The sequence below is a fragment of the Ranitomeya imitator genome, chromosome 1, assembly GCF_032444005.1.
Source record: "Ranitomeya imitator isolate aRanImi1 chromosome 1, aRanImi1.pri, whole genome shotgun sequence".
In the NCBI taxonomy this organism is placed as follows: domain Eukaryota; kingdom Metazoa; phylum Chordata; class Amphibia; order Anura; family Dendrobatidae; genus Ranitomeya; species Ranitomeya imitator.
The window spans coordinates 853,553,485-853,577,250 of NC_091282.1; the positions used below are offsets into that span (position 1 = coordinate 853,553,485).

General features: G+C 47.2%; 1 protein-coding gene across 2 annotated transcripts in view; it reads left to right on the forward strand.

The window, feature by feature from the left end:
* ZAP70 (zeta chain of T cell receptor associated protein kinase 70) overlaps positions 1-23,766 on the forward strand; it is a 220,878-nt gene that overhangs the window by 74,421 nt on the left and 122,691 nt on the right. For both annotated transcript variants that reach the window (XM_069741694.1, XM_069741704.1), the window contains exons 5-6: positions 13,629-13,710; positions 21,813-21,847. In XM_069741694.1, the coding sequence (XP_069597795.1) occupies positions 13,629-13,710; positions 21,813-21,847 (117 nt within the window). The remainder of the gene's footprint in view (positions 1-13,628; positions 13,711-21,812; positions 21,848-23,766) is intronic.

Consider the following 23,766-nt stretch of genomic DNA (forward strand, 5'->3'; position numbering starts at 1 on the left):
TGGACCTGGAGGATAGGTCCAGGAGAAACAACATCAAACTCAGAGGCATTGAGGAATCTGTCCCTGCAGGAGATTTGAAACCATTTTTGCAGGACTTTATAGCTGCAGCTCTCCCTCAGTTTGCTCCAAAGGCTATCATAATTGACCGTGTGCACAGGATCCCTAAACCGTCTGGCCTGGGTCCCTCCGTCCCAAGAGACGTGCTGGCACGCATACACTTCTACGAAATGAAGGAAGATTTTCTCCAGGCTCTAAGGAAGAATCCAACCCTCCCTGAAAGATTTGCACACATCTCTGTTTTCCCAGATCTCTCTCCGGGTACTCTGGCCCTTCGGAGGGCCTTTGCCCCCTATACTACTATTCTCAGAGAGAAAGGCATCCAGTACCGCTGGGGGTTTCCTACCAAGCTCCTCATCCGCAAAGATGGATTGATCACCACCTGCCTGATGCCATCTCGCGCAGCTTCCGCTCTCTCCAAATGGGGACTCTCAACTCCTGATTCTCCGGTCTCTGTGAACCTGTCTAGGCCTGGAGGTGGCGGAGGCTCCAGGGCCCGCATTACTCCGGACTGGGAGGTGGCCTGAGCCCACTGCACCTATGGTTCCTGGCTATTTTCCCGCACGGATTTATTTTGTTTTCTTTTTTCTCGTTTTTAAGCTGCGCTGGTCCCTCTTTCGAGTGTATCCGCAGCATTTGTTTGCCCCATAGGTGAACTGTTTTTTGATTCTCACCTTTTGGACTCAGGGTTTCCCTGAATGGACCTCGGTCCACTGGTTTACTTGTTATCTGTCGTATGTCTTGTTTGTGTCTCCCCCTCTCTTTCTCCCCTTCCTCCAGTTTTCCCACATGTATGCTCTAGGTTATTGGCCACATGTCTTATGCTCTCATACACAGGTTATCGGTGTTCGGATAACTGCAAAACTGTTTATGTGGCATCATTATGAGTATCTCGTTGTATTCAATTAATGTTAATGGTCTCAACTCTCCGGGCAAGAGGTCTGTTGTGTGGCGTCAGTTGAGCAAATCCCGCCATGATATTTTGTGCCTTCAGGAAACACACTTGCTGGAATGTGATAATCCCAGAATGCACTCAGTCTTATATCCGCACCAATTTTTTGCTAACGGCCCGTCAAAAAAGGCGGGAGTAGCCATTTTCTTTAGCAGGGCCAACTCCTTCCAGCTGGTTCGCTCTATTGCGGATCCGCTGGGGAGGTTTATTGTGGTTCTCTGCCTTATTAACAACGCACCCTACACCATTGCCTCGATCTATGCCCCTAATGTAGGGCAGCTCAAGTTTCTGGAGGGGGTTTTCAAAATTCTACACGATATCCAACATGGTCATAAACTGATTGCTGGTGATTTCAATGCTCCAATGTTTAGGGATTTGGACTGCTCTGCCTCTTCCCTGTCAAGATGCGAAGCAGGTCCTTTAACTAATTCTTTCAACTTACATGATATCTGGAGATATCTGCATTGCGGCGAGAGAGACTACACGTTCTTGTCTCCCAGGCACGGCTCCTACAGCAGGATTGATTTTGTGCTGGTGAATGACATGGCTCTTCCTCATTGCATATCGGCAGATATAGGCAGTATCACATGGTCGGATCACGCCCCGGTGTCCCTTACTCTAAAAGACCCCTTGGCCATCAGGCCTCCCGCACACTGGCGTCTCAACGCCCATCTCCTTGCTGACCAATCTAACTCCCAGGGTATTGAGGAGGCTTTGCGGGAATTTTTCGCTTCCAATGATACCTCCGACATACGTGCCGACACCCTTTGGTTTGCCCACAAGGCGGTAATTAGGGGTTGCCTCATCAAGATGGCGGCAACGGCCAAAAGAAAGAATAATGCAGCTCTCCAATCTGCCCTGGCTGATTTAACCCACCTCACAAAATATCCCCTACTCCAGCGCTTTTCTCTGATCTCTCTGCAGCTCGCATGCATGTCCGCAACCTGCTCCTCCATAAAGCTGAGAAGACTCTGAGGAAAACTAGAGCTAAATTTTATGCAATGGGGGACCGAGCGGGCGCTGTTCTGGTTAGACGTGTTAAGGCCCCTTCACATTAAGCGACGCTGCAGCGATACCGACAACGATCCGGATCGCTGCAGCGTCGCTGTTTGGTCGCTGGAGAGCTGTCACACAGACCGCTCTCCAGCGACCAACGATGCTGGTAACCAGGGTAAACATCGGGTAACTAAGCGCAGGGCCGCGCTTAGTAACCCGATGTTTACCCTGGTTACCATGCTAAAAGTAAAAAAAAACAAACACTAGATACTTACCTACCGCTGTCTGTCCTCCAGCGCTGCGCTCTGCTTCTCTGCTCTCCTCCTGTACTGGCTGTGAGCCGGAAAGCAGAGCGGTGACGTCACCGCTCTGCTTTCCGGCTCACAGCCAGTACAGGAGGAGTGCAGAGCACAGCGCTGGAGGACAGACAGCGGTAGGTAAGTATCTAGTGTTTGTTTTTTTTTACTTTTAGCATGGTAACCAGTGTAAACATCGGGTTACTAAGCGCGGCCCTGCGCTTAGTATCCCGATGTTTACCCTGGTTACCAGTGAAGACATCGCTGGATCGGTGTCACACACGCCGATCCAGCGATGTCTGCAGGAGTCCAGCGACAAAATAAAGTTCTGGACTTTATTCAGCGACCAACGATCTCCCAGCAGGGGCCTGATCGTTGGTCGCTGTCACACATAACGATTTCATTAACGATATCGTTGCTACGTCACAAATAGCAACGATATCGTTAACAATATCGTTATGTGTGAAGGTACCTTTAGGAGGAGAGAGGCTCAATCCAAGATCCCATTCTTGCTCAGGCCTGACGGTTCCCTGGTGTGCAACCCTATTCATATTGCTGAGGAATTTGCATCTTACTATTCCTCTCTCTATGACCTCGGGTCTGACCCAGGGATTCCCCAGCCTTCGCGGGAGTCAATTTTGGCATTCTTGGAGAAGATTAATCTCCCCTCGGTCACTCCGGAGCAGCTCTCTTTCCTAAACTCCCCCATTGTCGAGTCTGAGCTCTCGCAGATTGTCAGAGAGGCTAATAAGGGGTCCTCCCCTGGGCCAGACGGCTTTTGTTTTCTTTACTATGCCCAGTTCTTTCCTGTCCTCTCCCCTTATCTTTTGCACCTTTTTATTAATTGGTTGTCGACAGGCAGTATTAGGGCTGAGGGGTTGGAGGCCTCCATAGCGACTCTCCCCAAACAAGGGAAACCCCCAACATCCCCGGGGAACTTCCGCCCGATAGCACTCTTAAACTGTGACGTGAAGATTTACGCAAAAATCTGGGCCAACAGATTATTCTCGGTGCTCCCTGGCCTCATTCACCCAGACCAAGTTGGGTTTGTCCCGGGCAGACAGACCAGGGATGGCACCAGGCGCCTGATAGATCTTTTGGATGTGGTGGAGGGGGGTGGCCTCCCCAGTGTATTTCTGTCGCTAGATACCGAAAAAGCGTTCGACAGGGTGCACTGGGGATATATTGAACTCATACTGGAAAAGTTTGGGCTTATTGGGCAAATTGGTAGAGCGGTTATGGCACTTTATTCCAACCCCTGTGCGTCGGTTCGCTCGGCGGGTTTTGGGTCTCGAACACTCCCCATTCGGAATGGTACGCGTCAGGGCTGCCCCCTCTCCCCTATCAGCTTTGCTCTGGTCATGGAGCCCTTGGCTGCAATGGTCAGGCAAAGCGCGGACATAAAGGGAATTGTGGTGGGGGGAACTGAACATAAAATTGGTCTTTATGCCGATGATGTAGTATTAACCTGCACCTCACCTTTAACTTCGTTGAACGCGATTACCTCCATTTTAACAGAATTTTCGGCGGTCTCATACTACAAACTTAATTTGACCAAATCCACAATCTTTCCCCTTTTCCTCTCGGTTCCCCTCCAGATCCAAATTCAATCACAATACGCGTTTATTTGGGCTCCCCTGGGCTTCACGTACCTAGGTATTAAGATAACAAGGTTAGACAATATAGTTCGCCCTAACTGTGAGGAAACCCTTGCGGAGGTCAGGAAGGGCATAGATCATTTATCGAATGCGTCGCTCTCATGGATGGCCCGTATACAAACTGCTAAAATGCTATTCCTACCTAAGATTATGTATCTCTTCCGTTGCCTCCCCCTTTCTATCCCCGCAAAGTTTATCTCAGCTTTCCAATTGCTTATAGATCAGTTTATTTGGAACAAGAAGCCACACAGGGTCAGGCGTCGGATTATGTCCCTACCGTACTCTATGGGTGGGCTGGGCGCTCCTGCGGTACAGTCTTACTATAGGGCGGCGATCCTTGAGCCCCTTAAAATATGGTGGGAGGGGAACTCATGCTTGCCCTGGTTCCTTATTGAGTCCCACTTTGCCCCCCAGAACTCGCTTAAACTACTCTTAGAACTTCAGCTGCTTCGGGTCCCTCTTGTGGGCCCTTGTCTCCGCTCTACCAGGAATGCTGCTAAACTCTGGGCGCTGCTTAGCTCCTCCCATTTGGGGTTCATGTATGATTATGTCTCTTTGCAGGCTCTGGAGTATGCTATCGGACACATTTCTCTTTCCTCCTGGAGAAGTCGTGGGGTGCTCCGGGTGGCGGACCTATTTGGCTCAGATGGTCTTCTGTTATTCGAGGACCTCTCAGGGAGATTCTCCCTGAACATCAATGACCTTTTCCAATATCTTCAGCTCCGTAGCTTTCTCAGGTCACGTCGGTCGTTCGGAGCGCCCCCGCCTTTAACAGAGGACCCAGCTCATAGGTTCTTCAGACCAGCCACTATATTGCCCCATGGCATATCCATTATCTACAAAGCCCTCATATCCGATGGTTCCACTGACAAATTTCAATTTATGACTTCCTGGGAGTCTTCGCTGGGTTTTGAGGCCTCCCTGGAGGATTGGCAGTTTGCAATGATACATCCCTCTAAATTCTCCTCTTGTATTAGTCACTTGGAGCAGGTGAAAAAGATACAACTACATTGGTACATTACCCCCGTCCGTTTGGCGAGGTTTTCCCCGTCCTCCTCCCCTCTCTTTTGGAAGGGGTGTGGCGCCTTTGGGTCCTCGTCCCATGTTTGGTGGTCGTGCCCGCGGATTCAGGCTTTCTGGAGCGAGGTGGAGGCACTGATTACCGACCTGACTCATCTCCCCCTGGCGCTGAGTGGTCAACTTGCTGTCCTGGGCATTTCCCTCATCGATCTTCCCTCCCCTCTCCGGCCCATTGTCTCTAATGTCCTAGTTGCCGCCAGACAATGCATTGCGAAACATTGGAGGTCCTGAGATCTCCATTCCAGAGCCGAACTGATCGCCAAAATCGACTTACACTTCTGTTATGAGGTTATTATGGCTCAGGGTTTGGCGAGGAGAGCTAGGGTCCTCTCATGGTGGGACCCCTGGGTGTCCTCCGTACACATCTCCCAATCTGCTCTTACCCTCATTTAAATGGTATATTTCATCAATCTTCTTTTTCTTGCTGTACTTGACACTGTGACTGTGTATTTTGTACTGATTATGTTGTGGTCTTCATGCTTTTTGTACTGGATTTGTCCCCCCATCCCTCTTCCCTCTCTGATTGCCCTCCCCTCCCTTCCTCCCCCTCCTATTCCCGAAGTTCACTGTTGTATGGTTAATATGCAATTTCTCAATAAAAACTTATTGGTTAAAAAAAAAAAAACAACTGTAAACTGTTTTTTTGCTCTGAGACCTCGATCCTCTGGTGATTCCATTCAGCGGGTTAATATCGTCATCTCCCTGCTGCGTGGTGATCCACTGGATTGGGCATTTTCCCTGGAATCTGGGAATCCGGCTTTGCTTAATGTAGACTCCTTTTTTCAGGCTTTAGGATTATTATATGATGAACCTAATTCTGTGGATCAAGCGGAGAAGACCTTGTTGGCCCTGTCTCAGGGTCAAGAGGCGGCAAAATTGTAATGTGAGAAATTTAGAAAATGGTCTGTGTTGACTAAATGGAATGATGATACTTTGGCAGCAATTTTCAGAAAGGGTCTTTCTTAATCCGTTAAAGATTTTATGGTGGGGTTTCCCACGCCTTTCGGTCTGAGTGATTCTATGTCTCTGGCCATTCAGATTGATCGGCGCTTGCGGGAGCGCAGAACTGTGTGTGCTGTGGCGTTGTCCTCAGAACAGATTCCTGAGCCAATGCAGTATGATAGGATTCTGTCTAGAACGGAACGACAAGGATTCAGACGTCAGAATAGGTTGTGTTATTATTGTGGCGACGCTTCTCATGTCATTTCAGTCTGCCCTAAGCGGACAAAGAGGATCGCTAGTTCATTTACCATCAGCACTGTACAACCTAAATTTCTGTTATCGGTGTCCTTGATCTGCTCATTGTCATCATTTTCTGTCATGGCGTTTGTGGATTCAGGCGCCGCCTTGAACTTAATGGACTTTGAGTTTGCCAGGCGTTGTGGTTTTCCCTTGCAGCCTTTACAGAACCCTATTCCTTTAAGAGGCATTGATGCTATACCCTTGGCTAAAAATAAGCCCCAGTTTTGGACACAGGTGACCATGCGCATGGCACCAGCCCATCAGGAGAATTGTCGATTTCTGGTGTTGCATAATTTGCATGATGCTATCGTGCTGGGTTTTCCGTGGTTGCAGGTACATAATCCTGTGTTGGATTGGAAGTCTATGTCTGTGACTAGTTGGGGTTGTCAGGGGGTTCATAATGATGTTCCTTTGATGTCAATCTCCTCTTCTTCCTCTTCTGAAATTCCAGAGTTTTTGTCTGATTTTCAGGATGTATTCGATGAGCCCAAGTCCAGTTTCCTTCCACCGGACAGGGACTGCGATTGTGCTATTGACTTGATTCCAGGCTGTAAGTTTCCTAAGGGTCGACTTTTCAACCTGTCTGTGCCTGAACATACCGCCATGCAGAGCTATATTAAGGAGTCTTTGGAGAAAGGGCATATTCGGCCATCTTCACGGTTGGGAGCGGGATTCTTTTTTGTTGCTAAAAAAGATGGCTCCTTGAGACCCTGTATTGATTATCGCCTCTTGAATAAGATCACGGTCAAGTTTCAATACCCTTTACCTTTGCTTACCGATTTATTTGCTAGGATTAAGAGAGATAGTTGGTTTACGAAGATTGACCTTCGGGGGCATATAATCTTGTTCGTATTAAGCAGGGTGATGAATGGAAAACTGCGTTTAACATGCCCGAAGGCCATTTTGAATACCTTGTGATGCCATTCGGGCTCACTAATGCTCCATCTGTTTTTCAGTCCTTCATGCATGATATCTTCCGGACTTATATTGATAAGTTCTTTATTATATATTTGGACGATATTTTCCGATGATTGGGAGTCTCATGTGGAACAGGTCAGGATGGTATTTCAGATCCTTCGTGACAATGCCCTGTTTGTGAAAGGGTCTAAGTGTCTCTTTGTGGTGCAGAAAGTTTCTTTTTTGGGCTTCATTTTTTCTCCCTCGTCTATAGAGATGGATCCGGTTAAGGTTCAGGCCATTCTTGATTGGATTCAGCCCACATCCATGAAGAGCCTTCAGAAATTTTGGGGTTTTGCAAATTTTTATCGCCGTTTCATTGCTAATTTTTCCAGCGTGGTTAAACCCTTGACCGATTTGATGAAGAAAGGCGCTGATGTGGCGAATTGGTCCTCTGCAGCTGTCTCTGCCTTTCAGGAGCTTAAGCATCGTTTTACTTCTGCTCCAGTGTTGCGCCAACCGGATGTTTCTCTTCCGTTTCAGGTTGAGGTTGACGCTTCTGAGATTGGGGCAGGGGCCATTTTGTCCCAGAGGGATCCTGTTGGTTCCTTAATGAAGCCGTGTGCCTTCTTTTCCCGTAAATTTTCTCCTGCTGCGTTCCGCTAGCCCTAACAGTGGGTTGCTTTTGCCATTGTCGGTCCCTGAGAGGCCCTGGACGCATATTTCTATGGATTTTATTTCCGATCTTCCGGTTTCTCAGAGGATGTCGGTTATCTGGGTTGTTTGTGACCGGTTCTCTAAGATGGTTCATTTGGTGCCTTTGCCTAAATTGCCTTCCTCTTCGGATTTGGTTCCGTTGTTTTTTCAGCATGTGGTTCGTTTGCATGGTATTCCGGAGAATATTGTGTCCGACAGAGGTTCCCAGTTTTTTTCTAGGTTTTGGCGGGCCTTTTGTGCTAGGCTGGGCATTGATTTGTCTTTTTCTTCTGCGTTTCATCCTCAGACGAATGGTCAGACCGAGCGAACTAATCAGACTTTGGAGACTTATTTGAGATGCTTTGTGTCTGCTGATCAGGATGATTGGGTGGCTTTCTTGCCATTGGCCGAGTTTGCCCTTAATAATCGGGCTAGTTCGGCTACTTTGGTTTCGCCTTTCTTTTGTAATTTTGGTTTTCATCCTTGTTTCTCTTCTGGGCAGGTTGAGCCTTCTGACTGTCCTGGTGTGGATTCTGTGGTTGACAGGTTGCAGCAGATTTGGGCTCATGTGGTAGATAATTTGGTGTTGTCTCAGGAGGAGGCTCAACGTTTTGCTAACCGTCGTCAGTGTGTTGGTTCCCGGCTTCGGGTTGGGGATCTGGTCTGGTTGTCTTCCCGTCATGTTCCTATGAAGGTTTCTTCTCCTAAGTTTAAGCCTCGGTTTGGTCCTTACAGGATTTCTGAGATTATTAATCCGGTGTCTTTTCGACTGGCGCTTCCGTCCTCTTTTGCGAACCATAATGTCTTCCATAGATCTTTATTGCGGAAATATGTGGAGCCCGTTGTTCCCTCTGTTGATCCTCCGTCCCCTGTGTTGGTTGATGGGCAGTTGGAATATGTTGCTGAGAAGATTTTGGATTCCCGTTTTTCGAGGCGGAGGCTTCAGTACCTTGTCAAATGGAAGGGTTATGGCCAAGAGGATAATTCTTGGGTTTTTGCCTCTGATGTCCATGCCGCTGATTTCGTTCGTGCCTTTCATCTGGCTAATCCTGATCGGCCTGGGGGCTCTGGTGAGGGTTCAGTGACCCCTCCTCAAGGGGGGAGTACTGTTGTGAATTCTGCTTTTGGGATCCCTCAGGTGGTTATAGGTGGTAATGCAGTTGTTCCAGGGCTGCAGTCATGGTCAGGTGTTTCTGCTGATTGCAATTCTGACTGAGGTATTTAGGTTTGCAGGATTCATTAGTCCTTTCCAGTTGTCAATGGTTCTTGGGAGGTGTTGGACCTCTGTCTGGTTTCTCCTGCTTAGCTGCCAATTCAGCAAAAATAAGTGTCTGTTTTTTTTTCTTTGGCACACGTGCTGTGTGCTGGATTTTTGATTGTATTTCTGCTCTGTGTGTAGGATTCTCTGGAGTTGCAGATATACGTTCCACGTCTTTAGTTAGATGGAGGAACTTTTTGTATAATCTGCTGTGGATATTTTTGGAAGGGTTTTAATACTGACCGCACAGAACTCTGTCCTATCCTTTCCTATTTTAGCTAGAGGGGCCTCTTTTGCTAAATCCTGTTTTCTGCCTACGTATGTCTTTCCTCTCCTACTCACAGTCAATATTCGTGGGGGGCTGCCTATCCTTTGGGGTTCTGCTCTGAGGCAAGATAGTATTCCTATTTCCATCTATAGGAATATTTAGTTCTCCGGCTGTGACGAGGTGTCTAGGGTATGTTGGGCACACCCCACGGCTACTTCTAGTTGCGATGTCAGATCAGGATTTGCGGTCAGTACAGTTACCACCTACTCCAGTGAAAGTTATTCATGCGGCTCCAAGGTCACCGGATCATAACAGGGCACCCTGCATGTTTAGTACATCCATGCTAGTAGCATCTTTTGAAAATATCACAGCTTGCAAACACTTCTTGTAGCTAGACAAGAGTCTTTTAATTCTTATTTGAGGGATTTTCATCCATTCTTCCTTGGAAAATTCCTGGGTTGTCTTGCATGCACTGCTATTTTGAGGTCTAGCCACAGATTTTCAATGATGTTCAGATCAGGGGACTATGAGGGCCATTGTAAAAACTTCAGCTTGCAACCACTATGGGCAGCAGCGGCAGGTAGCATAGTCAGGTGTTAGGTCTCGATTTCCCGCCGCTGCACAGGGGGAATCTCGAACCACCTCCGCTGCAGTCTCCCATTCTTCTCCAGCCGCAGTGGAGCCTGCTTAGTTGAGACGTCGGTCCCAGCGTCTGACTCAGGCAGATACTGTGCGCTTGGTTACTGCTTCCCTTCCAGGCTCAACCATTGTAGCCAGTACTGGTCAGTGGCGAGCAGACGCTTCTGGGACTAAGTCCTGCTTTTCTCCTTCTGAGCATGCCCAAGGGAAGACCTCTCATTGGAGGTCGGGGGCCACATGCTCAGGTCCTGTTGCAGCTCCTATTGGTCCACTAGGAAAGTCCTGAAGAAGCTACAACTATAAGGGTATGTGCACACGTTCAGGAATTTTCGCGTTTTTTGCGTGTTTTTTCGCGATAAAAACGCTTTAAAAATGCCTACATTATGCATCCTATCATTTAGAATGCATTCCGCATTTTTTGTGCACATGATGCATTTTTTTCGGCAAAAAAAAACGCATTCCGGAAAAAGAAGCAGCATGTTCATTATTTTTGCGGATTTTTTGCGGATTTCCCATTATATTGGAGTGTCCGGAATAAAAAATGGAAAAAACCAGCATAAAATACGCACAAAAAACGCATGCAGAATTCCTGCGGAAAACCTCTGGTTTATCTCAGGAAAATTCTGCATGCATTCCGGACGTGTGCACATACACTGAAAGGTTTGCATGGCCGCATGGCCATGCGCTAGTATCAATTGTGTTTGGCTGTTGCCAGTGGATACTCTACCACTCAGTCATATGTGGAGAGTCTGTTTAGCTCTGGGGCTGTACACTCAGGCAGGCAGCTAGCGTCAGTGGGGGCAATTAGCCTTGGCTTAGCATCTGGTTCCTTCATGTGTGCAGTTAGCACAAAAGAGTTCCAGAGCAAGCATAACCCTAGTTAGGGTAATAGTTTTCTGTGTACAGCGCGACTCTGTGAAGCAACAGAGGTCACTTACATTTCAGATGGGGCAAGTTTAACCCACATGTGAGCTCAGTGTCCATCTGCCATTACTTAGCAGCAGGTATCTCTGCACGGTGGACCCCGGGCTGCAAACGCACCTCGTATCTATCTCTCATTACTTGGTGCGTTCCGCTAACCCCAACAGTCAGGAATACCCAGAAGTCGGTACACAGGAACAGCAATGTAGTTTGAAGGATAAGCAGAAATCGCAGTCAGGGATAGCCAGAAGTCAGTACACAGGAGCAGCAGTGTGTTTGAAGGATAAACAGGAATCGTAGTCAAGGATAGCCAGAAGTCGATACACAGGAACAGCAATAGTATCTTCAGGATAAGCAGCAGGTGAAAGGAAGCTTGACTAGAGTCTTGTAGCTCAATAATCTTGCAAGGAAGAGAGTGCAATGCCAGATTTAAATAGGATGTTCCATCAGGATGGAGCCAATCAGAAACCCAGGATGGTAACCAACAGGAACTCAGGGTGGAGACCATTAGAAACAACATTGTTACAAGTATTTGAGTAAGGGCTCATTTCCACTTGCGAGTAAAACGGACGAGTGCAATCCGATAATCAATAGGTGTCTTTTCATTTGCGATTTTTTTCTCAGCCGAAATCGGACTGAGAAAAAAATCGCAGCATGCTGCGATTTGCTGCGAGTCTCGGACGAGACTCGCCAATGCAAGTCAATGGGTGCAATAAAAAAACGCATGGCATACGGAACATCCGTATTCCATCCGTTTTTTACGGATACCTTACCATTCTGTGTCATAGAACACTGTAAATAGTCCTGTAAATGACTGTATAAAATTAGTTGCAGAGAAAAAAAAAGGATTGCATACGGATGTAAAACGGATGGTGCGATTAAAAAAATCGCATTGAACTCGCATCACAAACGCAAGACAAACGCATACTTTTCATCCCTTTTTTCGGTCCAGATTACGGACCGATTTGTCTATCACAAGTGGAAATGAGCCCTTAGTAATGAACTCTCCAGTGAGCTTTGTAGCTCAGAGGGAAGAGCTGCCGTCTGGTGCACAGGAGCTGCTGGGTTCAAATCCTGACAGCCATATTTGTGCAGGTGTCTGTGAACAATAAAATAATATACCACAACTCCAGATTCTGCTAAATCTTTTGCAGTCAAGCAGGGATTCTGATTTGCCTTTCTAGCAAGCCCATGAGCAGCTCTCACTGAAATTTTGCTTGGTCTTTCAGACCTTATCTTGACCTCCACTATTCCTGTTAAAGGTACTGTCACACTAGACGATATCGCTAGCGATCCGTGACGTTGCAGCGTCCTCGCTAGCGATATCGTCCAGTGTGACAGGCAGCAGCGATCAGGCCCCTGCTGGGAGATCGCTGGTCGGGGAAGAAAGTCCAGAACTTTATTTCGTCGCTGGACTCCCCGTAGACATCGCTGAATCGGCGTGTGTGACACCGATTCAGCGATGTCTTTGCTGGTAACCAGGGTAAATATCGGGTAACTAAGCGCAGGGCCGCGCTTAGTAACCCGATGTTTACCCTGGTTACCATCCTAAAAGTAAAAAAACAAACACTACATACTTACCTACAGCCGTCTGTCCTCCAGCGCTGTGCTCTGCACTCCTCCTGCTCTGGCTGTGAGCGTCGGTCAGCCGGAAAGCAGAGCGGTGACGTCACCGCTCTGCTTTCTGGCTGCCCGGCGCTCACAGCCAGACCAGAGAAGCAGAGCGCCGAGGACAGACAGCGGTAGGTAAGTATGTAGCGTTTGTTTTTTTACTTTTTAGGATGGTAACCAGGGTAAACATCGGGTTACTAAGCGCGGCCCTGCGCTTAGTTACCCGATGTTTACCCTGGTTACCGGGGACCTCGGGATCGTTGGTCGCTGGAGAGCTGTCTGTGTGACAGCTCTCCAGCGACCAAACAGCGACGCTGCAGCGATCCGGATCGTTGTCGGTATCGCTGCAGCGTCGCTATGTGTGACGGTACCTTAACTTTCATTTTCATAGGGCTAGGCATCTGCTTAGAAGAACCCATGCCTGCTGTTTTTTGGCATAAGGTTAGAGGAGGCTGGGTTTTTATAAAGCTAGGAAATTTGCATCCCTTGGCCTTTCCTAATGATGACAGTGAACAAAATAAGAAAAAACACTTGGCACTCAAGAAGAATTTAGGGGGAAGGAAGAAGATCCTTTAATGTGCATCCACAAAGATATAAGTTTGAACGTTTTCGGTCCACATCCGGACCTTCATCAGAGCAATTTTAATGGATGCAATGGGAGATCCTGTGGATGTCAGCGCACGTGGAGTATGGCGGAAGCCGCTCAGGGAGACGATGATAGTGAACAAGCCATAGCCCTTACAGGCTAATTAAGTTCTGAAACCTTGGTCAAAGCTATTTGAGCACACAAATCTCCAAGGATGCACAAACTTTTGCATCGGCTGATTTTCCTGTTTGCAATTTTTTAAATGTAAAATATGAAAAAATATATATATTATTTGCCTAAAATCCAAAGGAAATGTGTCATCTTTAATTTTAGGCTTTTTAGAGATCATTTCATCAATTTTGACCAAGGGTGTCCAAACGTTTACTTTCCATTGTAGTATGTCAAATATAGTTTATCATACAAATTGTGGGCCTAAAGCAACAAATAATACATCTATTGTGTTTTTTTAAGCTTGTGGAGTACTTAAAACTCAAATCTGACGGAGTTATTATAGCGCTAAAGGAGGCATGTTCAAATGGCAACACAGTGACTGGTAAGTCAGAAAAACTTAGGACTGGATTCATCAAAGCTTTTATGCCGGTATTCTTGTGTATAAAGTTTAGAAACATTGCATAATTTTGATTGAATTGCTGCAAAAGTTAAATTATAAGAATAATAATATATGGGAAAGTTTATTCCCCGCACCTACTGCCCCCGAATCCTCCTTCCCAACCTTTATGAATTTATTCTCTATGTTTAATTTCGAGACAAGGTCGATTGACCTTCTCTTATATTTCATGTATATCTTATATAATATTTGTACTAACTGCTTTAGAGAGGACAAATTATGCAAATATATGACTTTGAATGTACTTTGATATATGAGATTCCGGACATTTCACTTGCTTTGAGCTGCAGATCCTGCACAATGCGTCAGTGCAGTTTTTTCTATCTTTGGAAGGGATGCCATGCCCAGTAGGTGTGGATAATGGCGAGGTCAGCATGTTAGTAGCTATTGAGAAGGGGTTAGTCATTAGGATTAATAGAATGCACAGGTGTATCTATATGCAATCAAAAGTTCCTGCTATTGTATGCACACTGCAAGCACTATTGAATGCATTATTTGCACATTGTATATTATTTATACTATATATTAACACATTCATTTGAATATCATATATGTGTTTTATGAGATGCTCCCTAATTGTTTTATAACTCACATATCAAATATGTAAATGTATACACCTATGGCTGCTTTCACACATCAGTTTTTTGCCGTCAGGCACAATCCGTTGAAAAAAATGGATCTGTCGTAGATTTTAAAAATCTGATGCTTCGATGCACTTTCTCAATGGATTCGAGTAGCTGTTCTAGCTAATTGGATCCTAAATAAAAAAAAAAAAAAATCGGAGCATGCTCAGTTAAAAAAAGAGGGATCCCATCGCCGGATTCCGTCGTTTCACGGATCCGGCGCCATAGTGTTCCATTCTAGCGAATGTTTTTTTGACGGACGCAAAAAACTTTACTATGTCTGTTTTCTCTGGCAGCCGGAAAACCAATTTTCGACGGATCCGGCAAAAAACAGAGGAAACGTGAGGCCATCCGTAGCAATCCATCGCTAATACAAGTCTATGAGAAAAAACGGATCCGGCGGCAATTTTTGCCAAATCCGTTTTTTAAAAGTTTGCCGGATTGTACCTGATGGCAAAAAACTGATGTGTGAAAGCAGCATAAGGGTATGTTCCCATGGTCAGTAATCGGCAGCACATGTGCGCTCCGTCCAAAGGGCTACCTGGTTTTTGAACGTAGGTGATTCCGCATGTGTTCATTGAACCGTGCGGAATCACCGCGTCCAATACATTGGATGGGTGATATTTATCTTGCGGAGACACGCGTCTCTGCAAGATAAATAGGCATGCTGCAGTCTGGAAAGATGCACCGCATGTTTGTCTCCACAGGGAAGCTGCGGGCGCCGATGCATGTGTAAGCAAGGGGAAGCCAGGGGGGTGGTAGTCGTGGCGAATTACTTAAAAGGCACCGTATTTAGAAAAAGTCCACTGAGCATATGCAGCGCCCCAGGGTCCTGGTCGTTGCAGTAATATCGTTCTCCTCCAGGGGGAGTGATGTTACGTTTGGAGTCAATAAAGGAGATCTCTTTACCAGGTAACACCAACATACAACACATTTCACACTCCAGTCCGCCAGGGGGAGCTATGCTCCTATTTATTAGGGCACTCTTCACAATTAGGTAAAACTGGTGGTCTGGATAGGAAGTGAGGCAGATGCTGGCTGAGCTTTGCTCAGGCAGTTGCTAGCTGAGCTCCGCTCAGGTAGTTGGTCCCTGACAGGGGTGGGATCCTGTCAGAGGCCTGGACAGAAGGACACGGAGCTGCGTCTGCCCCACGTGCGGCAGTTCCTAAGAAAGGACACGAACAGAGAACTGTATTGTAGAGAGTGAGAAAGAAGTCATAGCAAAAGGAGTGGAAACCAGGAGATCTGCCCTGCAAAGGCTGTCTCCTTCTGAGACGCAGGATCCGGTAGCCGGAACACTGAGGGAGCAACAGTCATTTATGCCTTGCTCCAGAGATCGGCAGGACAGCTAATTGCAAGTTACTGAGAGGCCGGGGCATGCTAGAGTCCCTGTAAGAAGCCTCAGGCCACCGGTCATACGGGTTTGTCCTATCGATCTGGGGGACAGAGAGAGACATAACATCTAGAACATCTACTACAGTTGTGAGGACCTTATGAGAGGCTCAGCAATAAGGTACTACAACACAAAGGCGCTAGAGGAAGGCTACTGATTTCCACCTGGATAAGGGAACTCTGGATTTGCCTCCAAACTGGCCGGACTCTGCCTGCCCCGTGATCTGTGCTCTGGACTGTGGATGCTGAAGTCTTCAGTAAAAAGGTAAAGAGACTGCAACCTTGTGTCCTCGTTCTTCACTGTGCCTTACACCATTCACCATCCACCATCTACACACTGGGAAGCCCTGGGGACATACTTCACCTGTGGGAAGATATACCATCTAGCTGCCATAACATCACCCCAGCGGACCCCTAAGCAGCGTTGGTCACCCTGACCGAATACCACAGGTGGCATCATGAACATATCCCTTTTAAGACCTTTCCCTTTTGCAAGGATGTCCTGGGGCCACGGATCGGGTCAGCCACGTGACGTCCCCCTGTGGGCTGCAGGACCCGGTACCGAGTACCTCTAGCCCTTGGGGCCAATCCACATATGTTCAGCAAGCACCCCCTGGTCCCTTGTACATAAATGAACAAGACCAGCACAGCTTTTCCCACAGTTTACCTTGTTCTTGTTCCAGCCACAGTAGTCCAGGAAATAAAGGATCCAGGAAGGCAGCAGCTTCCAACGGGAAAAATAACTTTTAATGAAACAGGATGGTGGAAACATGAAGACAAAAAGTGCTCAACTGGATTACTGCTCTCTCCCTGACGCTGGCTGCAGCCGTACCCACAATGGCCGCAGGAGCCAAAGGTCGCAATAATCCACACACTGGAATCCGGGCACTTATACCCCTTTTGATGTGAGGCCCTCCTATAGTCCTGTAGTGCATGCTACTAGTCCTTAGTCCTTGGGACCTCTCTTGAGTCCTTTCAGGCTACTCTGGGTCCTGGGAGTCCTTGTGACCCCTTTTGAGTCTGGTGCAACAGACCTCTCCTGTCTGGGGGGTCTGGTAGTGCCCTGTCTGCAAGCACGTCTGCTCTGGCCAGAGTCCCAGGCAGTTCTCTGGAAGCTGAAGCTTCCTTTCACCTTGTGGCTGTTAGCACATCCCACACTGTTAACCCTTGCTGTCCATGAGCTAGCAACAGTGCATAACCACAGGCAGGGTACAGCAGATAAAGGGAATCTCTCCACAATACAATACATAGAAACAGGTGCAACATATGACGGTACACACTTTGCAAACATATCACAGCATAAAATACAGGACATTATACATTGCAAATACAGCACTTAATGAACAGAGAACAATTCTATATCAAGTGCATGGGGGGGTCACACGGCAGAAGGAGAGGGTGCACTGAGGTCCTCCGCCACCTTCCTACACTCCTCCCTCCTGTAAACATGGCAGTCCCCGGCCACGGCAACCAGAGGAAAACATATAAAGAAACACTAGGCACACGTAGTCTAATAATGGCAGGTCCCTTTAAACGCGGGCAGCCACAGTCTTTGGCATGGGCCTCACTTAGACCCAACAGCCTTTCTATATGTTGGGGTCCACATGACCCTGCTCCTTCTGGGGACTGTCTCCCCCTCCCTCCTTTTAGAGGATCACAGACCCCTTTTTGACGGTGGTGGGCTGCTTTCAAACATGGGGCCAGTCCAAGGGCAGAAATGGGACACAGTTCAGGGGTAGCACAGTTCAGTCCAGCAGCACTCTTCCAGAGCCTACCGCCATTAACCCCCATGGGGTCATGGCCCCGTGATCTAGCAGGAAGAGCACCAACGAGTGTTAACAAACTGGGAGGAGAGGAAAACACAACAAGGGTGGCAATTAACATGAGGCCACTATAAACAGCATTGTCTTTTCGCCGTCGTGCCAGGTCCATTGTCCTTTTAGGGACGCGTAACAGTCCCTCAATGTTGCTCCATAGAGTGCAATGGGCACCAACAACAACCAAAAATATTTCTTAAAGGGGACGATTAGTCCACAGACGAACTCTGGGTTGCATAATAGGCCGCATGTGGCTCTTGTACGACCATATGCACATTTGATGAGGACCCACTGGAGGAGGAGTCCCCACTATTCTTTCAGCTCCGCACTCCCTTCAGTGGTGGTCCTGCAGCTCCTCGAGCCCCTGGCTCTGCAGACACATCTGCCCTGAGGTACCGCTTGCTCCTGTGCGGTCGGGGCCACTGCAGCCATAGCAGCTAGCCTTTCCACCCATGGGGTCCCATGTGGTGGACCAGTTTCTCATTCAGGGGCCAACTTAATGGCACTATGTAGGGCCCCCTGGGTCCTTCTACTTTAATAAATGACACATAGTCCCCCTCCCGAAGGGGGGCATTGAACATGAGGGAGCCAGCATTTATATAGACCTTGGCCCCGGTCTCTAGCTCCTGTACAAAGCCAAAGTCCCTGTGCCAGTTCAGGTACCTGATGATGTTGCGGGTCACTCAGCCTGCTGCTGTCCCACTGCCTAGGCGCTGTAGCTCCACGCGGATGCGGCGCTCCCGCCGCCTCTTCTCCTGGATTACATTATGCTTTCATTTGGCCTCCACTGGTACGTAAGGATCCTCCACAACCACACAGGGCCTTTCCTTCGCTCCAGCCTGGACGGTGGCTGAAACGGGGGCGGCCCGGGGAAACGCAGGGGCCATTACTGCATCAGGCGATGGCGGAGTCTGTGGTCCGGGAACCTCCACTGACAGTGGAGGAGCAGACAGTTGGGTCATCTCCGGAGATGACGGCGGAGCGATGGGAGATAAAATGGCCGCGGGCAGGGCAGCGGGATGATGGGCCAGGGATTCCTCACTCACCACCTCAGCCATTGTTAGTCATTTGGCACGGCAGCCCACATTGCTGATTGTGGCCAACATCATGCTCTGCAGGGCCGCTTCTAGCATCCTCCGAACTCCCGCCGGCTCCCATCGGGGCATCACCAGGCCCCAGTCCTCACTGTCAGCCCCTGTGGGTATCAGGGGTGGCTGTCAAGAGAAAGACTTATCTTCCACATCCTCTGTCCACCAGGTCTCAGACTCGCCTCTGCCCGCAGTTTTGAATGTCTTTCAGTCCTGACGGCCCATGCCGCCACGGTGCAACATGTTAAGTCCTTCTCTGTTAAACAACAAATGGGTGGCGCCTCTTCCAATGCCAGGCAATCTGTTTTTCCTGGGTTCCACCCATTCGTGGGTGGGGGTCATCTCTTGCTGCTCCACTCGTCTCTCTAAGTTCAGCTGCGGGGCCTTGAGTTCTCTCTTCGCCAGCACCCTTTTTGGGTGGGCCTCTCCTGCAACAAGGTGTAACTCTCTCTCTTCTGGTGCCAACTTCTCTTGGTAACGCCCACGACACCCATCCTTTTCTTTACCTTTGGCGCCAACAACCGCATCTCCTCTGCGGTCAGCACCATCAAGTTCATTACATGCGCCATTTTTTTCACGCCAATGGCAGGCAACATCTCAAGTTCACAGTCAAAAAATTCAGCATCGCTGTCAGCTGACAGCTCCAAATGTTCCAGTACAGACAGCTCTTCACATAAATCTATTTCACAGTCACAGTCAGCTGCCACCTTTCCTTCTTCCATGGCAGACAACAATGCAAAATCACAAGTGCCATACCTTCCATCCATCAGTCTTAGTGTTATAAGGCTGCGGGGGTCCATCCTGTCACCACTACGCCAAATGTAAGCAAGGAGAAGCCAGAGGGGCGTTAGTCTTGGCGTGTTACTTAAAGGCACCGTATTAAGGCAGAGTCCATTGAGCATACGTTCAGTAAGCACCCCCTGGTCCCTTGTACATAAATGAACGAGACCAATACAGCTTTTCGTACAGTTTACCTTGTTCTTGTGCCAGCCGCAGAAGTCTAGGAAATAAAGGATCCAGGAAGGCAGCAGCTTTCTAATGGGAAAAATAAGTTTTAATGAAACAGGATGGTGGAAACAAGAAGACAACACGTGCACAACTAGATTGCTGTTCTCTCCCTGAAGTTGGTTGCCGCCGTACCCACAATGGTCGCAGGAGCCGAAGATCGCAATAATCCACACCCTGGAATCCAGGCGCTTATACCCCTTTCGACATGAGGCCCTCCTATAATACTGTAGTCCTGTAGTACATCCTACTAGTCCTTAGTCCTTGGGACCCATCTTGAGTCCTTTCAGGCTACTCTGGGTCCTGGGAGTCCTTTGGACTCCTTTTGAGTCCTTTTGAGTCCGGGACAACAAACCTCTCCCATCCGGGAGGTCTGACAGTGCCCCGTCTGACAAGCACGTCTGCTCTGGCCAGAGTCTCGGGCAGTTCTCTGGAAGCTGAAGCTTCCTTTCACCTTGTGGCTGTTAGCACATAACACACTGTTAACCCTTGCTGTCCCTGACCTAGCAACAGTGCATAACAACAGGCAGGTTACAGCAGATAAAGGGAGACTCTCCACAACACATAGAAACAGGTGCAACATATGACGGTACACACTTTGCAAACATATCACAGCATAAAACACAGAACATTATACATTGAAAATACAGCACATAATGAACAGAGAACAATTCTAAATCAAGTGCATGGGGGGCGGGTCACATGGCAGAAGGAGAGGGTGCACTGAGGTCCTCCGCCACCTCCCTACACACGCATAGTGGACATGGGATTTCTTGAAATCCCATCCACTATGCTGTAACATCTGGACACTGCGAATTGGATGCTGCGGATGTACGCAGCATCCAACCCGCAGCGTTTACCGACCGTGGCAACATTCCCTTAAGGGCCCCTTTCCACTTGTGAGAAAAACGGACGAGTGCAATCCGATAAAAAAATCGGATTGCACTCGGACCAATGTTTTTCAATAGGTGACATTCCATTTGCGATTTTTTTCCCAGCCGAAATCGGACTGAGAAAAATCTGTGTCGGCTGAGAAAAAAATCGCAGCATGCTGCGTATTGCTGAGATTCTCGGACGAGACTCACCAATGCAAGTCAATGGGTGCGAGAAAAAAAACGCATGGAATACGGACCATCCGTATTCCATCCGTTTTTTACGGATACTTTACCATTCTGTGGCACAGAACACTGTAAATAGTCCTGTAAATTACTGTATAAAAATAGTTGCAGAGAAAAAAAACGGATTGCATACGGATGTAAAAACGGATGATGCGATTAAAAAATCGCATTACACTCGCATGACACTCGCATGACAATCGCACACGTTACATCCGTTTTTTCGGTCCGTAAATCGGATCGTTTTTTTCTCACACAAGTGGAAAGGGGCCCTAAAGGTGAACACTGCCACTTGTTTGTTGCTTGAGAAAGGCTCACAATCCTGAGCTGGAATGTCCCCATTTTGGGCAATTAATTAGTCACATTTTTTCATCCTGAACTGGTGTGCTGCCTTTGTTTTTTTTTGTCTGTAGATAGACTCACACTAGGTTGCCAATGGCCCACTATTAGGCTGCCGTCACACTAGCAGTATTTGGTCAGTATTTTGCATCAATATTTGGAAGCCAAAACCAGGAGTGGGTGATAAATACAGAAGTGTTGCATATGTTTCTATTATACTTTTCCTCTGACTGTTCCACTCCTGGTTTTGGCTTACAAATACTGATGTAAAATACTGACCAAATACTGATCGTGTGAAGGCAGCCTTAGTACTGACTCTGGGGATCTACTGTTTATGCATGCAAATATTATATTACCCTCACAAAAATGTCATACTTACCACACAGTGAACTGAAAGAAACAATTGCAATTTTGACATTTTCTTTTTTGCATTTCACTTAACAAAGTTTTTTTTAATTAATAAAACTCGTCCTACTAGAAACAACGCAATATGTTGAAAAATTTAAAAAGTTATGGCTTTTAGAAGGAAAAAACAAAAAGAAAAATGCTAGGCTAGAGTGGGAGAGTGTTAAATATAATTTAAACATTGGTTCTCATTCCTTCCTCAATTTCTTATTTTAATTAAATGTAGTCCTTATATTTCTACAGGATTGTGTGCCATTCCTCCATCACTTCCAAAATACGTGAGTACATAATTAAACTTCATGTAAATATATTTATACCTTTTCTTATCTTTAGCCTCTTTAAGGTAGAGACTGAAAAAATATGCTTTTTTTTTCATATTCTGTGTGGTTGATAACTACTAGTACAACTCCATCTAAGGCCGGTTTCACACTTCAGTGGCTCCGGTACGTGAGGTGACAGTTTCCTCACGTACCGGAGACACTGACTTACCTAGACACATTGAAATCAATGTGTCTCTGCACATGTCAGCGTGTTTTCACGGACCGTGTGTCCGTGTGCAAAACACGGAGACATGTCAGTGTTCGTGGGAGCGCACGGATTACAAAGACCCATTAAAGTCAATGGGTCCGTGTAAAACACGTACAGCACAAGGACGTTGTCCGTGTGCAGTCCGTGTGCCGTGCAGGAGACAGCGCTACAGTAAGCGATGTCCCCCCCACATGGTGCTGAAGCCGCGATTCATATCTTCTCTGCAGCAGCGTTTGCTGTAGAGAAGATATGAAATATCCTTTTTTTTTTGTTTCTCGTGTTTAAAATAAAGATCCCTGTCGCCACCCCCCTCCCACCCCCTGTGCACCCGCCCGCTGTTATTAAAATACTCACTCGGCTCCCTCGCAGTGTCCTGTCCTGGCCTCAGTTTCTCCTGTATGCGGTCACGTGGGGCCGCCTATTACAGTCATGAATATGCGGCTCCACCTCCCACAGGGATCTTTATTTTAAACACAAGAAACAAAAAAAAGGAATTGTTGTCAGCTGTGAGAAATAATATGGAGGTAGAGGAAGATAAGTCTACTTAACCCCTTTCTGCCAGCTGACGGAATAGTACGTCAGCTGGCAGATCCCCTGCTTTGAGGTGGGCTCCGGCGGTGAGCCCACCTCAAAACCGTGACATGTCAGCTGTTTTGTACAGCTGATATGTGCGCACAATGAGCGCGAGCGGAATCGCGATCCACTCGCGCCCATTAACTAGTTAATTGCCGCCGTCAAGCGCTGACAGCGGCATTTAACTAGTGCTCCCGTCCGCGCGGCCGGAAGTGCTCGCACCGCTGACCCTCGTCACATGATCGGGGGTCAGCAGTGCATTGCCATAACAACCAGAGGTCTCCTTGAGACGTCTATGGTTGTTGATGGCCGATTGCTTTGATCGCCACCCTGTGGCTGGCGTTTAAAGTACACCTGCCTTTCTGCTACATAGAGGTGATCTGTACTTCACCTCTATGTAGCAGAGCCGATCGTGTAGTGCATGCTTCTAGCCTCCTATGGAGGCTATTGAAGCATGCCAAAATTTAAAAAAAAAAGTGTTTAAAAATAAAAAAATATATAAAAGTTCAAATCACCCCCCTTTTCGCCCCAATCAAAATAAAACAATAAAAAATAAAAAAAAATACACATATTTGGTATCGCCACGTTCAGAATCACCCGATCTATCAATAAAAACAAAGGATTAACCTGATTGCTAAATGGCATAGTGAAAAAAAAAATCAAAACGCCAAAATTACGTTTTTTTGGTCGCCGCAACATTGCATTAAAATGCAATAACGGGCGATCAAAAGATCGTATCTGCACCAAAATAGTATCATTAAAAACGTCAGCTCGGCACGCAAAAAATAAGCCCTCACCTGACCACAGATCACGAAAATTGGAGACGCTACAGGTATCACAAAATCGCGCAATTTTTTTCTTTTTTTTTTTTTTTTTTTTTTTTTAGCAAACTTTGGAATTTTTTTTCACCACTTAGATAAAAAATAACCTAGACATATTAGGTGTCAATGAACTCGTAATTACCTGTAGAATCATAATGGCAGGTCAGTTTTAGCATTTGGTGAACCTAACAAAAAAGCCAAACAAAAAATAAGTGTGTCATTGCACATTTTTTGCAATTTCATCACACTTGGAATTTTTTTCCCGTTTTCTGTTA